The 18,951-nt window shown below is 39.4% G+C and overlaps 1 protein-coding gene across 2 annotated transcripts in view; it reads right to left on the reverse strand.

Annotated features, from left to right (window-relative positions):
- Nucleotides 1–18,951, reverse strand: part of SCN8A (sodium voltage-gated channel alpha subunit 8) — a 203,430-nt gene that overhangs the window by 23,583 nt on the left and 160,896 nt on the right. For both annotated transcript variants that reach the window (XM_031937853.1, XM_031937852.1), the window contains exons 17-20: nt 16,366–16,833; nt 14,739–14,856; nt 13,855–14,009; nt 5,259–5,432 (exon numbers count right to left, since the gene is read on the reverse strand). In XM_031937853.1, the coding sequence (XP_031793713.1) occupies nt 5,259–5,432; nt 13,855–14,009; nt 14,739–14,856; nt 16,366–16,833 (915 nt within the window). The remainder of the gene's footprint in view (nt 1–5,258; nt 5,433–13,854; nt 14,010–14,738; nt 14,857–16,365; nt 16,834–18,951) is intronic.

Raw genomic sequence — 18,951 nt, forward strand, 5'->3', positions numbered from 1 at the left:
AAATTCCATTGGAAAGAGAAGAGCCTGAAGAGATGACAAGAACCTTACCCTCGCCCTTTTTAGTCTCTGCAGGTCCCAGAAGTTCCCATTAAATTAAGCCAGACAAATTTAAAGGTACCTATGAGAAAGAATACAGATAAATACACACACACTGCACCAGCTGTCCCCGCCTCAGTTTATTCACCACTGGTTTTCCAATAGGGATAATTTCTCTTAATCCTGGTGATAGGGTGGTCATGGTAACAGTTGACAAAACACCATTTGTTTAAGAGTTTGATGAGTTAATAAATGAACAAATAAAATACACCAGATAAGCAACACATCAGACCTAAACTCCCAATTGCAAAGGACCAAAAAGATGAGCAATCACCAAGGAAAGGTTCTGGCCTATTTACAGAAACCTTGTCTGTCCTGGATTCCCCTCCAGTCTTGGTCAACTCTTAATTATCCAAGACACAGAATTGAATTGGACAACCAAATCCACAATTCACCCCTAAGTAGCTGCTAGTCAAGAGCTTTACTCTCTCATTCTCAAGGTTCTGAACCCCAGGCCATGGAATTTTCAGGTCTACATTCTGTCAGCATCACTGAAATTTAAAATGGGGAAAGAATTTAGTCCCATTTAGTCCCAATCTCTTCATCTTTCAGATAAGGAAAATTGATGACTAAAAAATGATTGTTTTAGGTGCCTAAGTCTGTCAGTAATAGAGCCAGGACTAGAAGTCAGTTCCCTGGAACCCCTGAACCAATGCCCTTCACATTAGAAGTTGTTTCAGGTGCAACTGAGCACTGAAATGGCCAGAAAGGCAGGTGACAGGAAAAACAAGAACTCTGAACAATCAAGAGTTGACTAGACATGGAGAGGAAAAATGAGATACAGACCTTCTTGGGATCATGGATTAAAATAGTGCCTGAAGGCTTCCAGGTTAAACTCTCCCTCATCTCTCCAGCTGAACCATACTTACCTTGATGAACACAAATACCTATACCATGTACAAGGGCCTCTAAGTACACATAAGTATGTGAGAGAGCTAGGTAGCTAGCTCGTAAAATGCACTGGTCTTGAATTTTGTATTAGGGACTGACTTTTGTTCACTGAGCTGGAAAACTGAACCCTACTTTGGTTCTTAAAAAAAATCCCAGTTTCTACAATCTAGGACCATCTTTAATTTGTTGTTGTTGTTTTTATAAGGTGACATTTTAAAGGCAGAGTTGGAAAAATACAGAGTAATTTTATTTGCTGCCTTTTCTATATTCTACATTAGCATTTAAATATGAAATTCCTGTGCCTCTGGACTGAATGAAGATTCTTTTTTTTTTTTTTTAAAGGAAAAAACCAATCAGAGTAGAGGAGTGGCATAGATGGGTCTAGGGGCAGGGGAAAATTAAGATCCCCAAGGATATAAAGATTCAAGGATTTAGATTTTTTTTTAAATGGTATAGGGCTTTCAGTGAGGCAGATTTCTTAAGCCCAGAATGTCCAGAGTTCCAGGGTGACACCAATAGGTTTTCTGAAAGCTAAAAGTAATCTTGTAGGGCCACCCAAGGGAAGCATATAGAGAATCTTAGCAAGGCAGCTAAGACAAGCTTCAAGGAGTTTCATTTAAGTTAGGGCTTTAGAGACATCTCAAATATTGCTGATAACACCAACACTGGAAAGATCTGCAAAGGGCATAATAGATATGGTCAGCACAAAACCCATATCTGAAATCTATCTGAAATTACAGATTTCAGTCTTGCCCAAGATAAATGTAGGGAAAACAAGGTAAATAGCAGCCCCACCAATCCTTTGTCCTCTTCATCATCATCATCATCATCACCAGAAGGGGGCAATTAAAGTCCAGTCCTAGCCTCATGCTGCATAATGTAGGGTTTCCATATGAAGATATTTACTTAGCCCCAGTCATTCTCCACATACGGGATTCTGAGAGAGACATTAACACATGCATCTGATGAATTAGTCTTCTCCCTACCAATGTACCTGATCAAGGCTGATCCATAGTTGTCCTGTTTAACCACATCTCTATAAAAAGCCTATCAACCCCCTCCTTACTGGCTTTCCAAACAAGGCACACAGAACCCAGCTCATCAGGGTGGGTAGTTAATCCTAAGACAAATAGGTTCACCTAAAGTGGGGAAAGGGGCTGGGGAAGTAGAGAGACCAACTCAGAAGCTGCTGCAGATGACCTATCTCCTGTTGCTGCTGATAGATTTGGTTGTTCAACTGGTCAGTCCTGTGAGATTTATCAAGATAAACAATGGTGGGCAAAGACACACTGTCTGGGTCATCACACAGTATGTTTAGAGACTCACTTAAAATTCTCCAAGCTGCCTTTGGTGGAAATATGCAAAATACCACTTAGGCTGGCATAAGGAACTAAGGGGAGGCTCAGACCTAAAATGAAAGATCAAACAGACACCACATGGAGAGTCTGGGAGATGGTGCAGGGCTGGAAAGGGGAGGGGATGTCAAGAGACTGCCACCTAGATGTGAACACTGTTGAATGGAGAATGTTTCTGTGGTTACCAGTTCCAGGAGGTAGTTGGTACAATTTGAAGATCTCTGGCCCTAAGTACGCTGGCTGATTCCAGGGTTGAAAGGAACTTTCTGTGGAAAAAGGGAACAAAACCACACAGCAAAGGGATGAAGTGTCTCCGGTATAGATGAAGATCTAAGCACAAATGATTCCAAACTCATGGCCTTGAGATTAAAATGTAGAGGGAAAAAAATCCTTGGAAGTTACCTGGATTTCCTGAGATTAAAATGTAGAGGGAAAAAAAATCCTTGGAAGTTACCTGGATTTTCCTAAAAAGGAGAGTGAGTAAAATGAGATGTGTGGCATTCATAGTACAACAGCCTGGGAGGTGTGTCAGGGAGAAAAGGAAATCTGTTAGACAAAATGAACATGGCAAGGGAGAACAGATTTAGACATACACACACAAAAACCCACACTGGCTAAAAAACAATGGGCAGAGGGAATGACTTAGAGACAGTCCACACGTAGTTAGGGGAGCCTCTGAGAGAGAGTGTACTGAATCAGGACCTGAAATTTATACCTGCTGTTTTCCACAGAAAAATGCCAAGGGAGTTTCAGCTCTCTAAACAAATGGGCAGTCAGAAAGCACCTGTTGGGAAGGTGACAGCTCTGGCCCTCCCTGCCAGTTCCAATGAGGTGGCAACTAAGTGATCCTGCATCCCTCTCCTTCTCACACTCTCAACATGTCCAGCCAGCCTAGCCTTATGGCTGCCCCTCATACACATCAAGCCATTTTCTATCACAGAGCTGTCCCTTGGATTTGGAAAGCACTTCCCTTGTCCCTGTGCTTTGTCTAATTCCTTCAGGACTCAACCCAAGCTTAGTTTCTCCTGATTCTCCACCTCCAGCTGCCAGTGCTCTCTCTCCTTGGTTTTGTTTTTGTATTTATGCATATATATATATCTGAAAGAATGAAATCTCCTTGCAGGCAGGGCCATTTTTGTCTGTGTATTCTCAGGGCCTGTGTACAGTAAATGCTTGCTGAGGGACAGTTAGAGAATGCTGCCTGACTTAATCAGTAAGAGAAAAGAGAAGACAGTTGGGTTCTGGCCTAGGATGATACAATGACTAGCCAACATCCCAATGATGCCAGCAAACACTGTATCTATTTGCTGTATGTTTATAATCTTTGTATAATTCCCAGAATCTTGCATAAAGTAGGCATTAACCATTATTTGTTAAGGGAATGATGAGGTGGAGGATAGAAAAGTATCTAATAAGTAGCTGTAATACTTAATAGACACCACTGGTCTTTAAGGCAGGGTGGGTCAGGGAAAAGAACTTACTCTAACATATAATTTCTTAAGGGTCTGGAAAAGGGAGTCATTCTAAGGTTTATTTGGGATTTTTTTGGCTATAGATGCCTAAGGAGCCAAAAAATGAACTGAACCTCTGCGATCTTTCTTGGGATAAACTGGGATAAAGCAGTGAAATGGACCAGAGCTCCCTAAACCAACTCCAAATCACTTAGGACAAGAGCAGGTCACCTGAGATCTTGTTGTACTTTAGCTTCAAAGTTCCTCCAAGAGGGCCAAGCTACAATCAGTCTGTTATCTGATAAACGAACCAGCTTGAAAGGAACACTGAAATCTCTTTTTCTGTCTTCTTATTCTGATGGGTCTTTATCCCAGAAGGAAGCTGTCAGGGTGGAGGAAAAAAAAACATTTCTAGCTCCCATCTCTGGGCTTGTTCCCTAAGACAGTTATTACTATGGGCTGTTGTCTAAATTTAAAAGGGTTCCTTGGCATCTCTCTCAATGTGTGGCCAATTAGACCTGCAAGCTAACTGTAACCAACTTCTACACAGCTTTGCTTCATTGGCACTTTTCTGTACTCAGTAGGAAACAAATTCTCCATGGGTCTCGGTGCTGTGTCCTCTGCCATCTCCATTCACCCTTTCCTTAAAAGGCCACTTCAGCTGAAAGAAGAGGGCTTCAGTTATTACTTAGGAAAAAATACTTTCTTGTTAATAAAGCCAACAGGGAGCGAAGGAACAATCATGGGATGTGACCTTCAATTGGAAAGAAAACATTTAGAAAAATAACATTCAAGGTAATGCTTATTGTCACCCCAAAAGTATCTCCAAGCATGGTGGGGTGGGAAGTGCAGAATAAAAAATCTTCTAATATTTGATCCTTAATGTCAAAGGAGGTAGTGGTAGGCTGAAGACAGATTCATCTAATATAACTCTTAAAACGTTAACAGCCAGACTAGGCCCTATTTCTATGGCATATTCAGTTCATAAATTTAGGTACTGGAGAACAGGAATTCTTTATCAGCTATTGATTTACTAAACTCATTTCAGAAAAAGAATAGATCAGAAAAAAATAGAATAGAATCTATTTTCTTGTGAAAAGTCTTTTTCTTTTTCCTTACATACTACATTATTTGGAGCAATGTGAGTAGCTCAAACTAAAGAGATAATGTCCCTGAGTCTATGGGCCTGATTCAATGCCAAAATGCCAAATATCTTGGAGCTAAGGGTTAGCTGACGTACCCAAAGCATTCTCAGGTTTATGAAATTACAACTACTCCAACCCACCATTTTGGACACTTTTGCCCCATGAAAGACCCTTCCGCCCCATCCCCTCATCCACCCTTATATTGAACCTCCACTTCCTAGCCTGGCTATAGCAGACCCTCCCAAGAGGAATAAGGATGACCCAGTATTCCTGTTTCTATTTCCTTGCTAGAAAGGGTAAGAAGTAAGTGAGACACGTACAGCCACAATGAGAAAGTCCAGCCAGCACCAGGCATTGGTGAAGAACTTGACAAAGCCATATGCTGTCCACTTGAGTAACATCTCCAGTATGAAAATGTAGGTGAAGACCTTGTCTGCATATTCCAGAATGGTGCGAATGGTTTTCCTCTGTTCAATATAGATGTCCTCAAAGGCCTGCAAGAGAGATAATTGTCACTTATGGCTTAGGGGTCACCAAACAAGCAGCCCCCAAATGCAGTATCAGACATACTGCTCAATTGCACTTGGGCATACAACTTTCCTTTTTTTTCTCCTCTCTCTTGCCTCTGTTATGGGTTTTCTTTATATGAAAAAGTGGTCTCAGCCCCAGATACTGCAGATATTGTAAATGGCATTCAGTGGCTGAGGGTATCTCAGAAGACAGGGAATCCTAGTACTTCCTTTTGACTCGTGTTTCCTGGAAATGAAGGAAGGAGGACTGGGAACTCCCATCTTAACTCCTAGAGCTGCAGCTCAGGCCACTGCAGAAAGTTAGACTGAGTTTCCAAGTATTTATAAAAGGGTTGAATCAAGTAAATTCCTAATGCTTCAGAGAGGCAGTGGGGATAAAAATAAACCCATTCTCCCAAAGTAGAAAGTCCCTGCTCTGCTCCTGCATCTTATTTAGCAAAATACTCACCAGTCCCTTTCATGGTTTTCTTCATGATAAAATTATCTACTTAAGGACAAGAGATATTTTGCTTTTGTCTTTTTTGTATATTTCTTAGCACAGTGCACATCTCACACATGCATATCCACCGTCCATCAGCTGCAGTGTGTGTGAACAGGAAGGGGAAACCTTCCAAAGATGGCACCTTTGCTTGGTGATAATGTTTACATGTTCCTGCAGATGTCTGGGCACATTTGGGTATATCCAGGGTTGTTGTGGCTTAATTAGTGTTTTTTATAGCCTCAGAAATCTTGCTTTGTTGCCCAGACGTTTTCCCCCAAATGAAGTCTCTCTCAGGGCCACACATCCTCTCCTTAGGTGTGGAGTGGTATGGCCACAGCTGTCTGTCAGTATGGGAAGATGAGCACGTGGTGGAGGCTTGATTGATTTGTCCTGACCATGACTGACCATCTTTTCAGTGCTCTCACAATCTAGCAGCCCTGCCACGGTTCACTTCTCTTCATCTTGATCTTAGCCAATTCAGGCCAACTACATTGGCCGCTACATTCAAATCTTTTGCTCTCTTTTTTTGCTCACTGAGGCCAGTGGCTTAGTAGAGAGAGGGCCTGGAGTCAGGAAAACATGAGTTTAAACTGACCTCAGACATTTAGTAGATATGTGATTCTGGGCATGTCACAAAAAATAAAAAAATAAAAATAACCAAAAATCTTTGTTTGGATTTTTCTGATAATAGTTTCCTGATAATAGCAGCTCCTATCTCCAAGGTGGTTGTGAGGCTCTAATGAGGTAATATTTGTAAAACTTTTAGCAAAGTGTCTGACACACCCTTTCCCCTATCCCCCGGTTCTATCTCTGCTCAAGCCTTCCAAGCCCAACCTGAAACACTTCCCCCATATGTCTCCTTGGCTTTTCCTCACATGCTGCAGAATGGAGGTGGTAGATATCATGAAACTAGAAAGACTGGGTCCAAGACACATTTATATTATCTAATCCCAATTGGATCTTCCCTATAGTAAAGCAATTCTTGTATTCCCTGCTTAATGGAGTATCAACCCCATTCCCCACCAAGGCCGGCATAAATCTAATTTTTTTCCTCATGGATACCAAGCCACCACCTTTTTCCTTGATCTGCCCCACTGAGGATTTCACCTCTTACTTTACTGAGAAAATAAATGCCACAAACTCCTCTGCACCTCATCTGCTGTTCTTTCCTTCTTCATTCTAGTCTCTGGGGCTCTAACCCTTCTCTCCATCAAGGTTAAGTTCTGGGTCCCAGACCTTTCTATCTCCTCCAGTAGACTGCTTCTTCAGTCATTTCCCTTTCTCTCTCTAATCTTCGATTTCTCTCTAAATCCTGGTAACTTTTCTGTTGCTTATAAACATGCTCAAGTATCCCACAAGCCTAATAATACCTCAATAGACAGGACAATTCTTTCAGCCTACCATCCTATGCTATACTTTCCTAAGCCAAACTCCTAGAAAAAGCCATCTACACTGCCTCTACTTCTTCTCTCCCCCCTCCCCCCAAACTTTTGTAATCTGTCTTCTGACTTATACCAATCAACTGAAATTGTTCTCTTCACAGTTGCCACAGTGCAAGCCTTTACATTTATTATTATTGAATTTCACTCTATTATGTTTGGTTCAATGTTCTAATCTGGTTAGATGCTTTTAAATCCTAATACTTAGTGTATTTGTTATTTACCTCATCTCACCTGCAACCCTCTTGGTCATCTCATCAGCTCCTGGGGAAGGTTAAAGAACAGTTCTATGCACATAATTTCTGGACTATATATTCAGCCCAACTTTCTTTCTTTCCCAAGATCTAATCCTGTATCACAAATTTCCTATTTGACATTTCCAACTGGATATTCTACAAGCATCTCAATGTGTCCAAAACAAAACTCATATTTTTCCTCTCAAATATATCCCTCTCCTGAATTTTCCTATTTCTACTATTTTTATAAAGAATTCTATAAAGGAATAATCATGCAGATTAACAAGCTCAAATGGCACTGTCAGCTTCTCAATATTAGCCACTGCTCCCAAGATTCCTTGTTTTCCAATCTCCTTCTTGTCTTACCTCTACAACAGTTCTTGCATCTGTCCCTTATCTTCACTTACAAAAACACCAAAATGATTAGTCTTCCTTTCTATACTATTGCAATAGCCTGCCAAGTGGTGGGAGTTCCTGCTTCAAATCTCTCCCTATGCCAACCTATCTTGTACGTGTGAAGTTACTTTTTGAACCTAAAAATGCAAGCCTTTACATTTATAATTATTGAATTTCATTCTATTAAGTTTGGTCCAATGTTCCAGACTACTTGGATGCTTTTTAATCCTGATACTTAATATATTTGTTATCTACCTCATCTTATCTGCAAATCTGATAAGCATGCAATTTGTGCTGTTATCCAGGTCTCTGGTTAAAAAAAAAAAAAAAAAAAAAAAAAGTGAAATAGTACAGGGTCAAGCACAGACCACAAAGGTCCTCCACTAGGAACTTCATTCCAATTTTTCATTGAATTATTAATTGTTACTCTTTGAGTCTAGCCTTTTGAACATTTCAAAGTCATTCAACTGTACTATCCATTTATCCAATGCTTTTCCAACCTTTTCACAAGGATAGCATAAAATACTGCCAATTATTTTGCTAAAATAAAATCTAGGTGAATTATGATTATACCATTCCTCTAACTGACAAGTCTAGTAACCATGTCAAAAAAAGAAATAAGATTTTTCTGGTATGCTTTTTTCTTCATTCTTTATAAAGGCTCTTTGGGTTTTTTGCTTCTTTTTCTAGAGATTCACTAACCAACTCTCTAATATCCTGTTCTAGAATTTTGATATGAATTGAAGTTAAGTTCAGAGGCCTGTATTTGGAGAATCTATTCTCTTCCCTTTTTGGGAAATGGAGAATGTTTGCTCTTCTTCAGTCATATGGTACCACTCCTATTCTTCATTATCTTTCAAAGGTGACTCAATCTATGCATCTGCTAGTTCTTTTAGTACTCTCCACATTCATTTGGGATTGCTGAATCCCAGCAGGAACGATAATGTTGAGAACATCTGTGACCTTCTTCTCCAAAGTAAAACCTACAGTCTAAGTGTACAAGTAGCAAGTATCCAAAATCAAGTAGCAAATAGCTAGTCATTTGAAGGTGAAGACTATAGCTCCTGGAATGGTCTATGTATGGCACCCTCTAATCATCAAAGAAAACACTACAAATTTCCCCTTGATTTTTATATTTTCAAGAAGTCCTTCTTAAGTCATCCAAGTCACTGCCATGTATCACTTCATCACTGAATTCCTTATTGTCCTCCACAACCAAATTTCTGTTCTTCTCTGCCTCATTTAGAACTCTGAACAATTCCAATTCTGTACAGAGCTTTTTTATACAGATTCAGGTACACTTGTGGTTCTTTCACTCATAAAACATCCTTTGTTCACTCAGCCAAAGCAAATCAGAATACTGTCAGGCGAATAATAAAGAGACTTAGTTAGTGTTGATCTTGTAATTTTCATTGTTTGAAGATGGGAATGAAGGAGAAGAAAAATCATTTCCTTAATTAACATGTATGCACATTGTATTCAATTATAGATTCCTTTCTAATTCTTTTTTTCTTTTTTCAGGAAAGAATATTTTGTCTCCCAATTAGCCTATAAGTTTCTCAAATGCAGGGACCATATCACTTCTTTCTTCTGTATAGGACTTATAGGACTGTAAGTATAAGTCTAGTCAAAGACTGTGTCACCAATTAAGTGTAGAGGAGGGTCCTCTCTAGTACATGGACTACCAGGTGATTTTGGCTATGGCAACTTGAAAAAAATGAACAATATCATGAAAAATGAAAACAACTCATCTTAGCACAGAAGAAATGAATAGTTTTCAATATGGGAGCCATTTCTGAACCAGCAGCCTATGTGCTGTTAGAACATCAATTTGTTACAACAAAAATCAAAACCAATTCCAAATCCAAAGCGCCAAAATCAAATCAATTCCCCCAAAAAAGGATAAAGATGAGAAGATAGCATGCAAATTAGAACAGCTCCAATCTGCCCCATTCAGACAAAGTAATGACACTAAGAATTGGGAAGTGGAAAGAGGAAAAAGATGCCAAAAATTGATTACCCAGCTTTCCTAAGGACATTTAATTGATAAAAATCAACAGATTTGTTGAGAACTAGCCTAAGAGTTAGGAGTTCCTGAGCTCAAAGTCAGCTTCTAACAGGTTGGCTATGTGATCCAGACGAGGGGAGCGCCGAAACTCTCTTTTTTTCTCTCTGACTTTGGGGAAAACACTAAGCTCTCCCCTGAGAGACCCACCCCAGGGAATCAAGATAAAGAGGCTTCATTCTGTTATCTGGATAGGACTAGGTGAGTCCAGGATCATTCCTACTTGGTGTGACCTGGAGATCTAGATTTCTATAGACCTTTACTGAGTTGAAAATTAGCTCAGGACCACTCCCGGTAAACTGTCCCAATCTACCTGAAATCTAGGCTTAGGGCAGTAATCTCATTCAATTGAAACTTTTATTGAAAGATTTCAGTCTTTCAGCTCAGGCTGCTCCCAGCTTCTAGCCAAGGTTTCAATTATAAAAGGAGGCATCTGGGCTCAATCCTTTGCAGTCCAGACCCAAAACAGCAATCATGCCAAGGGAGTCTCTGTCCACTGGAAAGAGTCTTTCCAGCATTAACCTCACCTATTTCCCTAACAGGACTGTACCCTCTTTACCTTCCTGCCAGGATTTCTCTGCTAGGATAGGATTTTTTCTGCTAAAAACTTTATATCCCTCTATTGGGACCTTGCCACCAAGGAATTCAGTCTTTCTAGCAAAGACTGATTTCCCAATGCCAATAATAAACCTCTTTTGCCAGTTTAACTTTTCGGGTTTGTAAATCCATTTACGAAAGACCTCCGCTGACCAGAAGGGGATTCCCATGACTCCCTGCCCTGCATTGAACTTCATCAATCCTAATCAAGTTACTTTCTCCTTTAATACCCTGGGCACCAAAAATATGATTGTACATTGGTAGAAGGAGCTCTTTCCTGGGAATCCTCTGTATTAATAGAAGCACAGATCTACTTTTTAAAAAATCCCACAAAAACCAACTGTCACAAGGATGAGGCTGATAGAACACAGAAATCATCTCAATCATTAAAAATATGATCTCCATATTAAATGTAGGGACATGACAACCTAGGGCAACTTTGCTTTACAAGAATTTTAAGCTTAAAACTCCACTAAGGCTTTTGAGTCACTGTATATGACTCAATGAGAGTCACTGTACACATAATGAGAAGGGATTGTGCATGTTTGTAGAAAGTTAGATGCAATATACAGGTAGGCCAGGTTGTTCAATAAAACTGAAAGTGTTTAAAGACTTTATTAACAATAATGTAATGACCAACCATGATTGCAAAGGACTAACAATGATGCGTGCTTTCCACCTCCTAAGAGAGAGGTGATAGACTCAGGATACAGAATGAGTCATATATCTTTTGGACATAGCCAATGCAGGAATTTGTCTTAATGATGTATAGTTGTTATAATGATTTTGGGTTTGTGGGGGGAGGGACAGGGAAAAAGAGGTGGGAAGGGGAGAAAATAGGATTTTGCTAATTAAAAAAACAAAATTCAAATTAAAAGACTGAAATGGAAGGACAACAAACAGATTAAAAATGGAATAGCTATTTTGGTCCTTCCCTGTTGACAAAATATTTTATTTTCTTCTTCAATGACAACAGAACAATTATATTTGGACTTTAATATCTCAATCTCTAATTTATTAAATGAGGGAGTAGAAATGACAATACAGATGACAAGCCCAAGTATAACAGCTAGACCAGAATTAGCAATACAGAAAAGAAATCTATGTTGGAAGCAATACAATTTTGAAGGTGTTGAGGAAAGAATTCTCAAGTTATGTGAAAGAGCAGAAAATTCAGAACAACTGGAAAAAAAATCAGAGTTGGTATTACTACTACTGAGAGGATATACACATATTCAAACATTTCTCATCTCATTTTTATAAATTTGGAGAATGATTAAGGGCATATTTGAAAAAAGAAAAAAACAGGCAGGTTCTTTCAAGTCACACACTTGACTGAAAGGTGAGACAGCAAAAGATCCCTCTCTGTTTGCTGTTTGTTGATTCTTTAAAAAGCATTTAATCCAGAAGTTCAAAACACTCCCCTAAAGGTTTTCCTATAACAAGGCATCTTCCATGCATATGGTTAAGATCATACAAGATTCCTTGCAGGCCACAAAACAAAGGTAACTGGTAACTGATTCTCGAATAAGCAATATCAAGTGGGGCTATAAAAAGGGAAGAGGATGCTTATCCACTGTATTTGTCAACACTGTGGAGAAGGTTTGGTGCAAGTCTAAATTAAATATGCTCCAATTAGTGGATGATATTGTGCCAACTACTTCAAGCCTAGGGAGATTATAAAACTCCTTAAATGAGATCCACAATGATTCAAAATATCTCAACCTAACAATCCACATAGGGAAAAAAGCAAGTGGGTAAAGAATGTCCATTGTCTAGATTATGATGTATGAGTAACAGAGAAATCATTGAGCTGGTCCGTCAATATCTATTGTTTGGAGAGACTTTAGAGATGGCCATTGAACCAAGCCCAGAGTTAAACAGGAAGAAGACACAACTGAATTGCTTTTGGGAAATTTCCATGATCTCACAATTCTAAATGAAATTAAAATGAATCACACCAATATGTACACCAATACGTGGCTTTCCAAAAACCACAATAACTCAAGAATTAAAACTGCAGGTGCCTCTACAACAGAGATATGTGGTAAGAGTAAGCATATTGGACCATGTTGCCAATGATGATGTAAAAGAAGCTGCACAGAAGATCCTGCATGAGATGTATGTTTTAGAAAGGGAGAGGCCAATTGCAGAGCAAGACCCCTGCTATATCTTCTGCTTTTATTATTTCTAGAGATCTGTACTCAAATCATCATAGTACACTATGTTTTAGAAAAGGATCAACTGTAAAGAGTCTGGAGGAAGAAATCAGAATGGTGAAGAGCCAAAAGTTCTTGCCATGTGAAAAGCCTTGGGATGTTTAGCATGTGGAAAACAAGGCTCATCAAGCCATGGTGGCTGCTTTCAAATATCCAAAAGGCTACAGAAGGGAAGAGGCAGTGAGGTGGTACAACTGATAGAGCACTGGATGGAGATAGGAAGACCTGGATGTGACCCTGTGGAAATCATTTAATCTCTCAACTTCATTTGTAAAATGGGGACATCTAGCTTACATGATAGTTGTGAGGACCAAATGAGATATTTATAAAGCATTTTGTAAACCTCAAATTGCTAGCTATTGTTGTTGTTGCTATTGCAAGAAGAATTAGATTTCTTTTGTTCAGTGCCAGAGGGCAGAATTAGAAATAATAGGAAGAAATTGCAAGAAGGAAAATTTAGTCTTAATGGAAGGAGAGGCTTCCTGATAATGAAGACTTGCCAAGTGTTTTGCAGTTGGAATTCTTTGGGGAACGTGAGTTGTATGGCATGGCTGCTAAGGTCTTTCCTTCTCCAAACATTCTGTGAACCTGAGGGATAAAAGTTATATATCCAAATGTTGCATCTGTTTCCATGTGATGTTTAAAAACCTAAAGTTTTTAAAATACCTTTAGCATCCTAGGTGAACCATCTATGGAAGGTTTAGTGAGAACATGGGCAAAAATTGTACAGGATGAAAAAATAAGGGGTGTGTTCCGATTTGCACTCTAGGAAAATACACAAATTGATGAGGACACAAACCTTTAGAAATGCTTAGAACATACTCAATTGATACCTATAGAATAAATGAATGACTTAGGAAAAAATCACAGCAGCCTTGCCTGTATTGATACCAATCAAACTGAAAATATACTCGTTAGCTTTTTTGCTCATTATTTAGTCCCCTACAACTTACCAGAGCACCACTGCTCAGCAGAATCATGAAGATGATGAAGGTCTCAAACCAGTTGTGTTCCACAATAAGGAAACAGGTTTTCCGTAGGATCCACCAGGACTTACCAAGTCCATCTTCAATGTTGACCTGGCAGCACTTGAACCGCTGGACACAACCTGAAAAATGTCAAGAGGAACAAATGTGCCTGACCCAGATACACCTTCCTGTGTCCCAACTAGTCCGTGTTTCATCATACCAACCAAGTATATAATAGCAGAATCAGAATGCTTGACTCAGATAGAGTGTGTTGCATTCCACATCATTGTCAAAAGCACAGGTGTGAGCTGATTGTGTCTCTCCTCTGCTCAACAAATTCCAGTGGCTCCCTATTACCTCTAGGATAAAGTACCCTCTCTTTATTTATGTAAAACGTGACCCAACTTGGATGCTTTTTCAGGGATTCACCTACTCTATGGCACAGCCAGACTGGCCTTACTCATACAACATCTCCATGACTTCACTGAGAATCGGAATAAACCTTTTTAGAGTTGGGAAGAATCATTTGGAATACTAAGAAATGAACAACTATCAAGCAGGAATGGTCTCTGTCGACTGAGACTTTCCACATATGGTTCTATGCTAGTGAAGAATGAACACAGAAAATGCTGAAAGGAATCACCTAGGAGTCTTGGCTTCCCCTCCGAGATCTATATTTTCATCCTATTGCAGGTCACATCCTTCCTAATACAGACTATTCTGATCTCTACAATATCATAGATGATTTAGGAAGTAGGCACTAAGTCTCTCTCCAACTCTTTCCCAGCTGTGGCCACTGACAGCAGTTAATTAGGGGATTCTGTTCTCTCCCATCCTCCAAATTAAGCCCTATCCAGACCCTTCCTCACCTTCTGTGAAGCAGGCATCTGGATCCAAGTATTCCTCAGGTTGCTCCACAGGTACTTCCTCCACTTCTGGTTTGATATCAATAGTACTCCCCTCAGATGAACTGGTATCATCCAGTTTCTAGTTTCAAAACAAAAAGAAAGCTCCAATGAAAGCTCCCTCTCCACACTGACAATTGCCCTTGACATATTATATAGACCGTATATCATATGTAATTCTAATGTGCATTCCTATTCTCCAAATCAATCACTGTTAACTTATGATGGTCACACAATTAATGTGATGACCTGAAAATTTACTAGTCTTTTCTCTGTTGAGATAGTACAATAGTACACAGTATTCAAGTCAATAAAACAGACAAAGGATGATGCTCCTCTCTGAAGAAATTAACTTCCTGACAGGGAAAGATAATGCGGAATGTTGGAAGGGATGTGGGAAAACAGGGACACTAATACATTGTTGGTGGAACTGTGAATACATCAACCATTCTGGAGAGCAATTTGGAACTATGCTCAAAAAGTTATCAAACTGTGCATACCCTTTGCTCCAGTAGTGTTACTACTGGGCTTATATCCCAAAGAGATCATAAAGAAGGGAAAGGGACCTGTATGTGCACGAATGTTTGTGGCAGCCCTGTTTGTAGTGGCCAGAAACTGGAAACTGAGTGGATGCCCATCAATTGGAGAAAGGCTGAATAAATTGTGGTATATGAATATTATGGAATATTATTGTTCTGTAAGAAATGACCAACAGGATGATTTCAGAAAGGCCTGGAGAGACTTATACGAACTGATGCTGAGTGAAACAAGCAGGGCCAAGAGATCATTATATACTTCAACAACAATACTATATGATGACCAATTCTGATGGACCTGGCCATCCTCAGCAATGAGATCAACCAAATCATTTCCAATGGAGCAGTAATGAACTGAACCAGCTACGCCCAGTGAAAGAAGTCTGGGAGATGACTAAAAACCATTACATTGAATTCCCAATCCCTATATTTTCGCCCACCTGCATTTTTGATTTTCTTCACAGGCTAACTGTACAATATTTCAGAGTCTGATTCTTTTTATACAGCAAAATAACGGTTTGGTCATGTATACTTATTGTGTATCTAATTTATATTTTAATATATTTAACATCTACTGGTCATCCTGCCATCTGGGGGAGGGAGTGGGGGGAAAGAGGGGAAAAATTGGAACAAGAGGTTTGGCAATTGTCAATGCTGTAAAGTTACCCATACACATAACCTGTAAATAAAAGGCTATTAAATTAAAAAAAATAATAAAAAAAAGAAAGAAATTAACTTCCAGGTTATTACCAAGGAATTCATGGCTAAAAAAATGTACCGACAATATAATATAACCCTAGATTTGGAAAAGGCTAAGGCTTTTCAGGTCATTAAATTGAGCCTCCCAATATGACTTCAAGTCATCTCTGATCTGGAAGACTCAGAGAAGACTGGGGTGGATAAATATGGGTTCTTTTTAGGGAAGACCCTGCAAATCCTCAAATAAATTAGATTTTTAATTTCCCCCAAATCCCTTAGAACCAGCCCAGAGCTAAAGCAGCTCTTAAAGGAGGGAGACCCATGGCTAGAATAACAGACAACCCTTTAGTTCTTACATCTTTGCTGCCCTCGGGATCTGACTCGCTGCTGACATCCTCAGTATTGAGATTTTCAAAGTCAGACTCGCCCACAGCAATAGGAACCCGCACAGTCAGGTTGGGGTTGTTGATGAAGGACATGTGGTCCTCATCAATGATATACTTCTCCACGCTGCTACCAATGCCACTCGTGGTACCATTCCCATTCTTCTGGTAGTCCCCATTTCGGTGAATGTCAGCCCCAGTGTGGTTGGCAATGCAATTGGCCTTTTTGTCATATAGCTCATCCAGGGGCTTCACCTCATCAGCCTCACGTTTGAAGTGAGTCTGAACAAAGGCATGCACTTTCAACTTAATCCAGGCTACCCCCTTCTTAATTCGGATGACAGAGATCTGTAGGTTGTTCATTTCTCCATCATCATCCGTGGCAGCCAGATTGTCAGCACTGAAGGAGCTTAGAAGCAAGGCTAGAAACAGATTCAGCACCTGCAGTGAGTGGGAGAGAAAGAGAGACTGAGGATGCTGACTAGGTCAAGGTCAGATTGACTAAATCTGTCCAGACTTGGGGAATCAGAGAATTAGTCAAATTCATTATTTCATTAGAACCAACTGTATGGAGCACATGAAGAAAAATCTTTTCTTTCTATTGTGTTTTAAGTAAGCATTTAATGTTTGTCCCTGAAAAATCACTCCTACAAGGTATGTATGTGTGTGTGTATGTGTGTGTGTGTGAGAGAGAGAGAGAGAGAGAAAGAAAGAGAGAGAGAGAGAACAAGAGAGAAAGAGAGAGAGAGAGAAGAAAAAGAAGAGGAAGAGAGAGAGAGAGAGAGAAAGAGAGAGAGAGAGATAGAGAGAGAGAGAGAGAATGAGTGAATCCCCTCACTTTCTCAGCCAAAATCCTTGAAAAAGTTGTCTTCTCTCTTTGCCTCCCACTTGCTCTTCCCTCACTTTCTGCATGATCATTTCACTATTTCAGAAGTCACCAAGGATCTCTCCATTGCCAAATCTGGTGGCCTCTTTTTATTTCTTGTTGACCTCTCTGCTAATTGCTCCTCTCTTGCTAAATAGTCTCTACTCTGTTTTCATGATACTGCTTTCTGGGTTTTCTTTCCAATTGTCTGATTATTCCTTCTCAGTCTCCCTTCCTACATCATCATTCACAATACATCTTCTAATTATGAGGATTTTCCATGACTGTGTTTTGGATGCTTTTCCCTCTATATAGGCTCTCTTGCTTGGTGACTTCATCAGCTCCCATAGGTTTAATTATTCTTTCCATGTTCTTGAAAACTTCTTACCTCCATATCAAATATAAAATCTTCTGCTTGGCATTTAAAACCCTTCACAACCTTACCCAGACTACTTTTCCAGCCTTTTGTCACGACTTCCCTTCATACACATGCATGTAAGCCAAATCAGTCTTCTTGCTATGCATTATAGCCAATATTCCCTCTCTTACTTTTGTGGCTTTCCCTGGCCTTCCCTTTCTTCATTACCCCCCCCCCCCAGATATCAAAATCCCTCTTCCTTCAGGGTACAGAACCAACCCTACCTTCTCTATTTGACTATTCCCTTTGACTGCTTGTGACTTCTTCCCATAAAATTCTACTTTGCATCTATTTATACATGTACATATTGTTTCCCTTGGCCAGAAAAGGAGGCTTCTTGAGAGCAGGAATTGTTTGTTTTTCTATCATCAGCGACTGCTTAGCATATGGCCTGGCACATAGTAGGTGTGCTTAATAAAATTGCTCCTTGATTGATCCTGAAGGTTATGACCCGGCACACAATATCTCCTATAAAGATACCTCTTACTAAGACACCACAATCTTCTCTAAAACTGAAAATTGAGGATCACTTCAAAAATCCTAAATACTATCCACTAGGTATGAAGGAATTTTGATGTGATTCAATGGAGGGAAAACACACACATACACATACACACACACAAAATTATAAATCTTTTGAAGTACTGAAATAATATTCCAACTATCTAGAACCCAGTCACTTGCCAATTTAAGTGATTTAAATGGAGAATGAGAAAGTAACCAAAACAGGCTTCTAAGTCTGAGTCAAAATCTAGACATTAAACTTCCTACATTTTGTTCACAGGAGAGTTCCACTGGCCTTCATTTCCCTTTAAAAAAGTTTGTTGATCTGGTTTTCTAGTCCATAGCAGACAGAAGGGGATTTTACCAGTAGTTACATGGACAGTAATAACAAATGAAAACTAATGGCAGGGAAAATGACATAAGACTAGAAAGAAGCTTCTACAAAACCCTCAAAAATGATAAATGTTTGGATCCCTTGAGGCTGAGTACAATAGTTATGGTCTTGAAGCATAAAGAAGGGTTAAGCAAGCAAGAGAATATATATATTTAGAAGGTTTTTTTTATGAAAAATCATTAAATCAAGTTTTGGTTCTCAAAGAGTTAAATCACCAGCTATTTGATGATTCATCAACAATTGCTTTATAGTATAATTTCTGTGCCCAAAAGTACATTAGAGTTATAGTAAAGTAGCTAAGTTTAGTCCTTCAAAAAGGCTTCTTAGAGATGAAGTTTTGAGTTATATTATCAAGATGACCACATTTCTTGATTGTTC

This window comes from Sarcophilus harrisii, chromosome 5 (genome assembly GCF_902635505.1).
Source record: "Sarcophilus harrisii chromosome 5, mSarHar1.11, whole genome shotgun sequence".
NCBI lineage: Eukaryota > Metazoa > Chordata > Mammalia > Dasyuromorphia > Dasyuridae > Sarcophilus > Sarcophilus harrisii.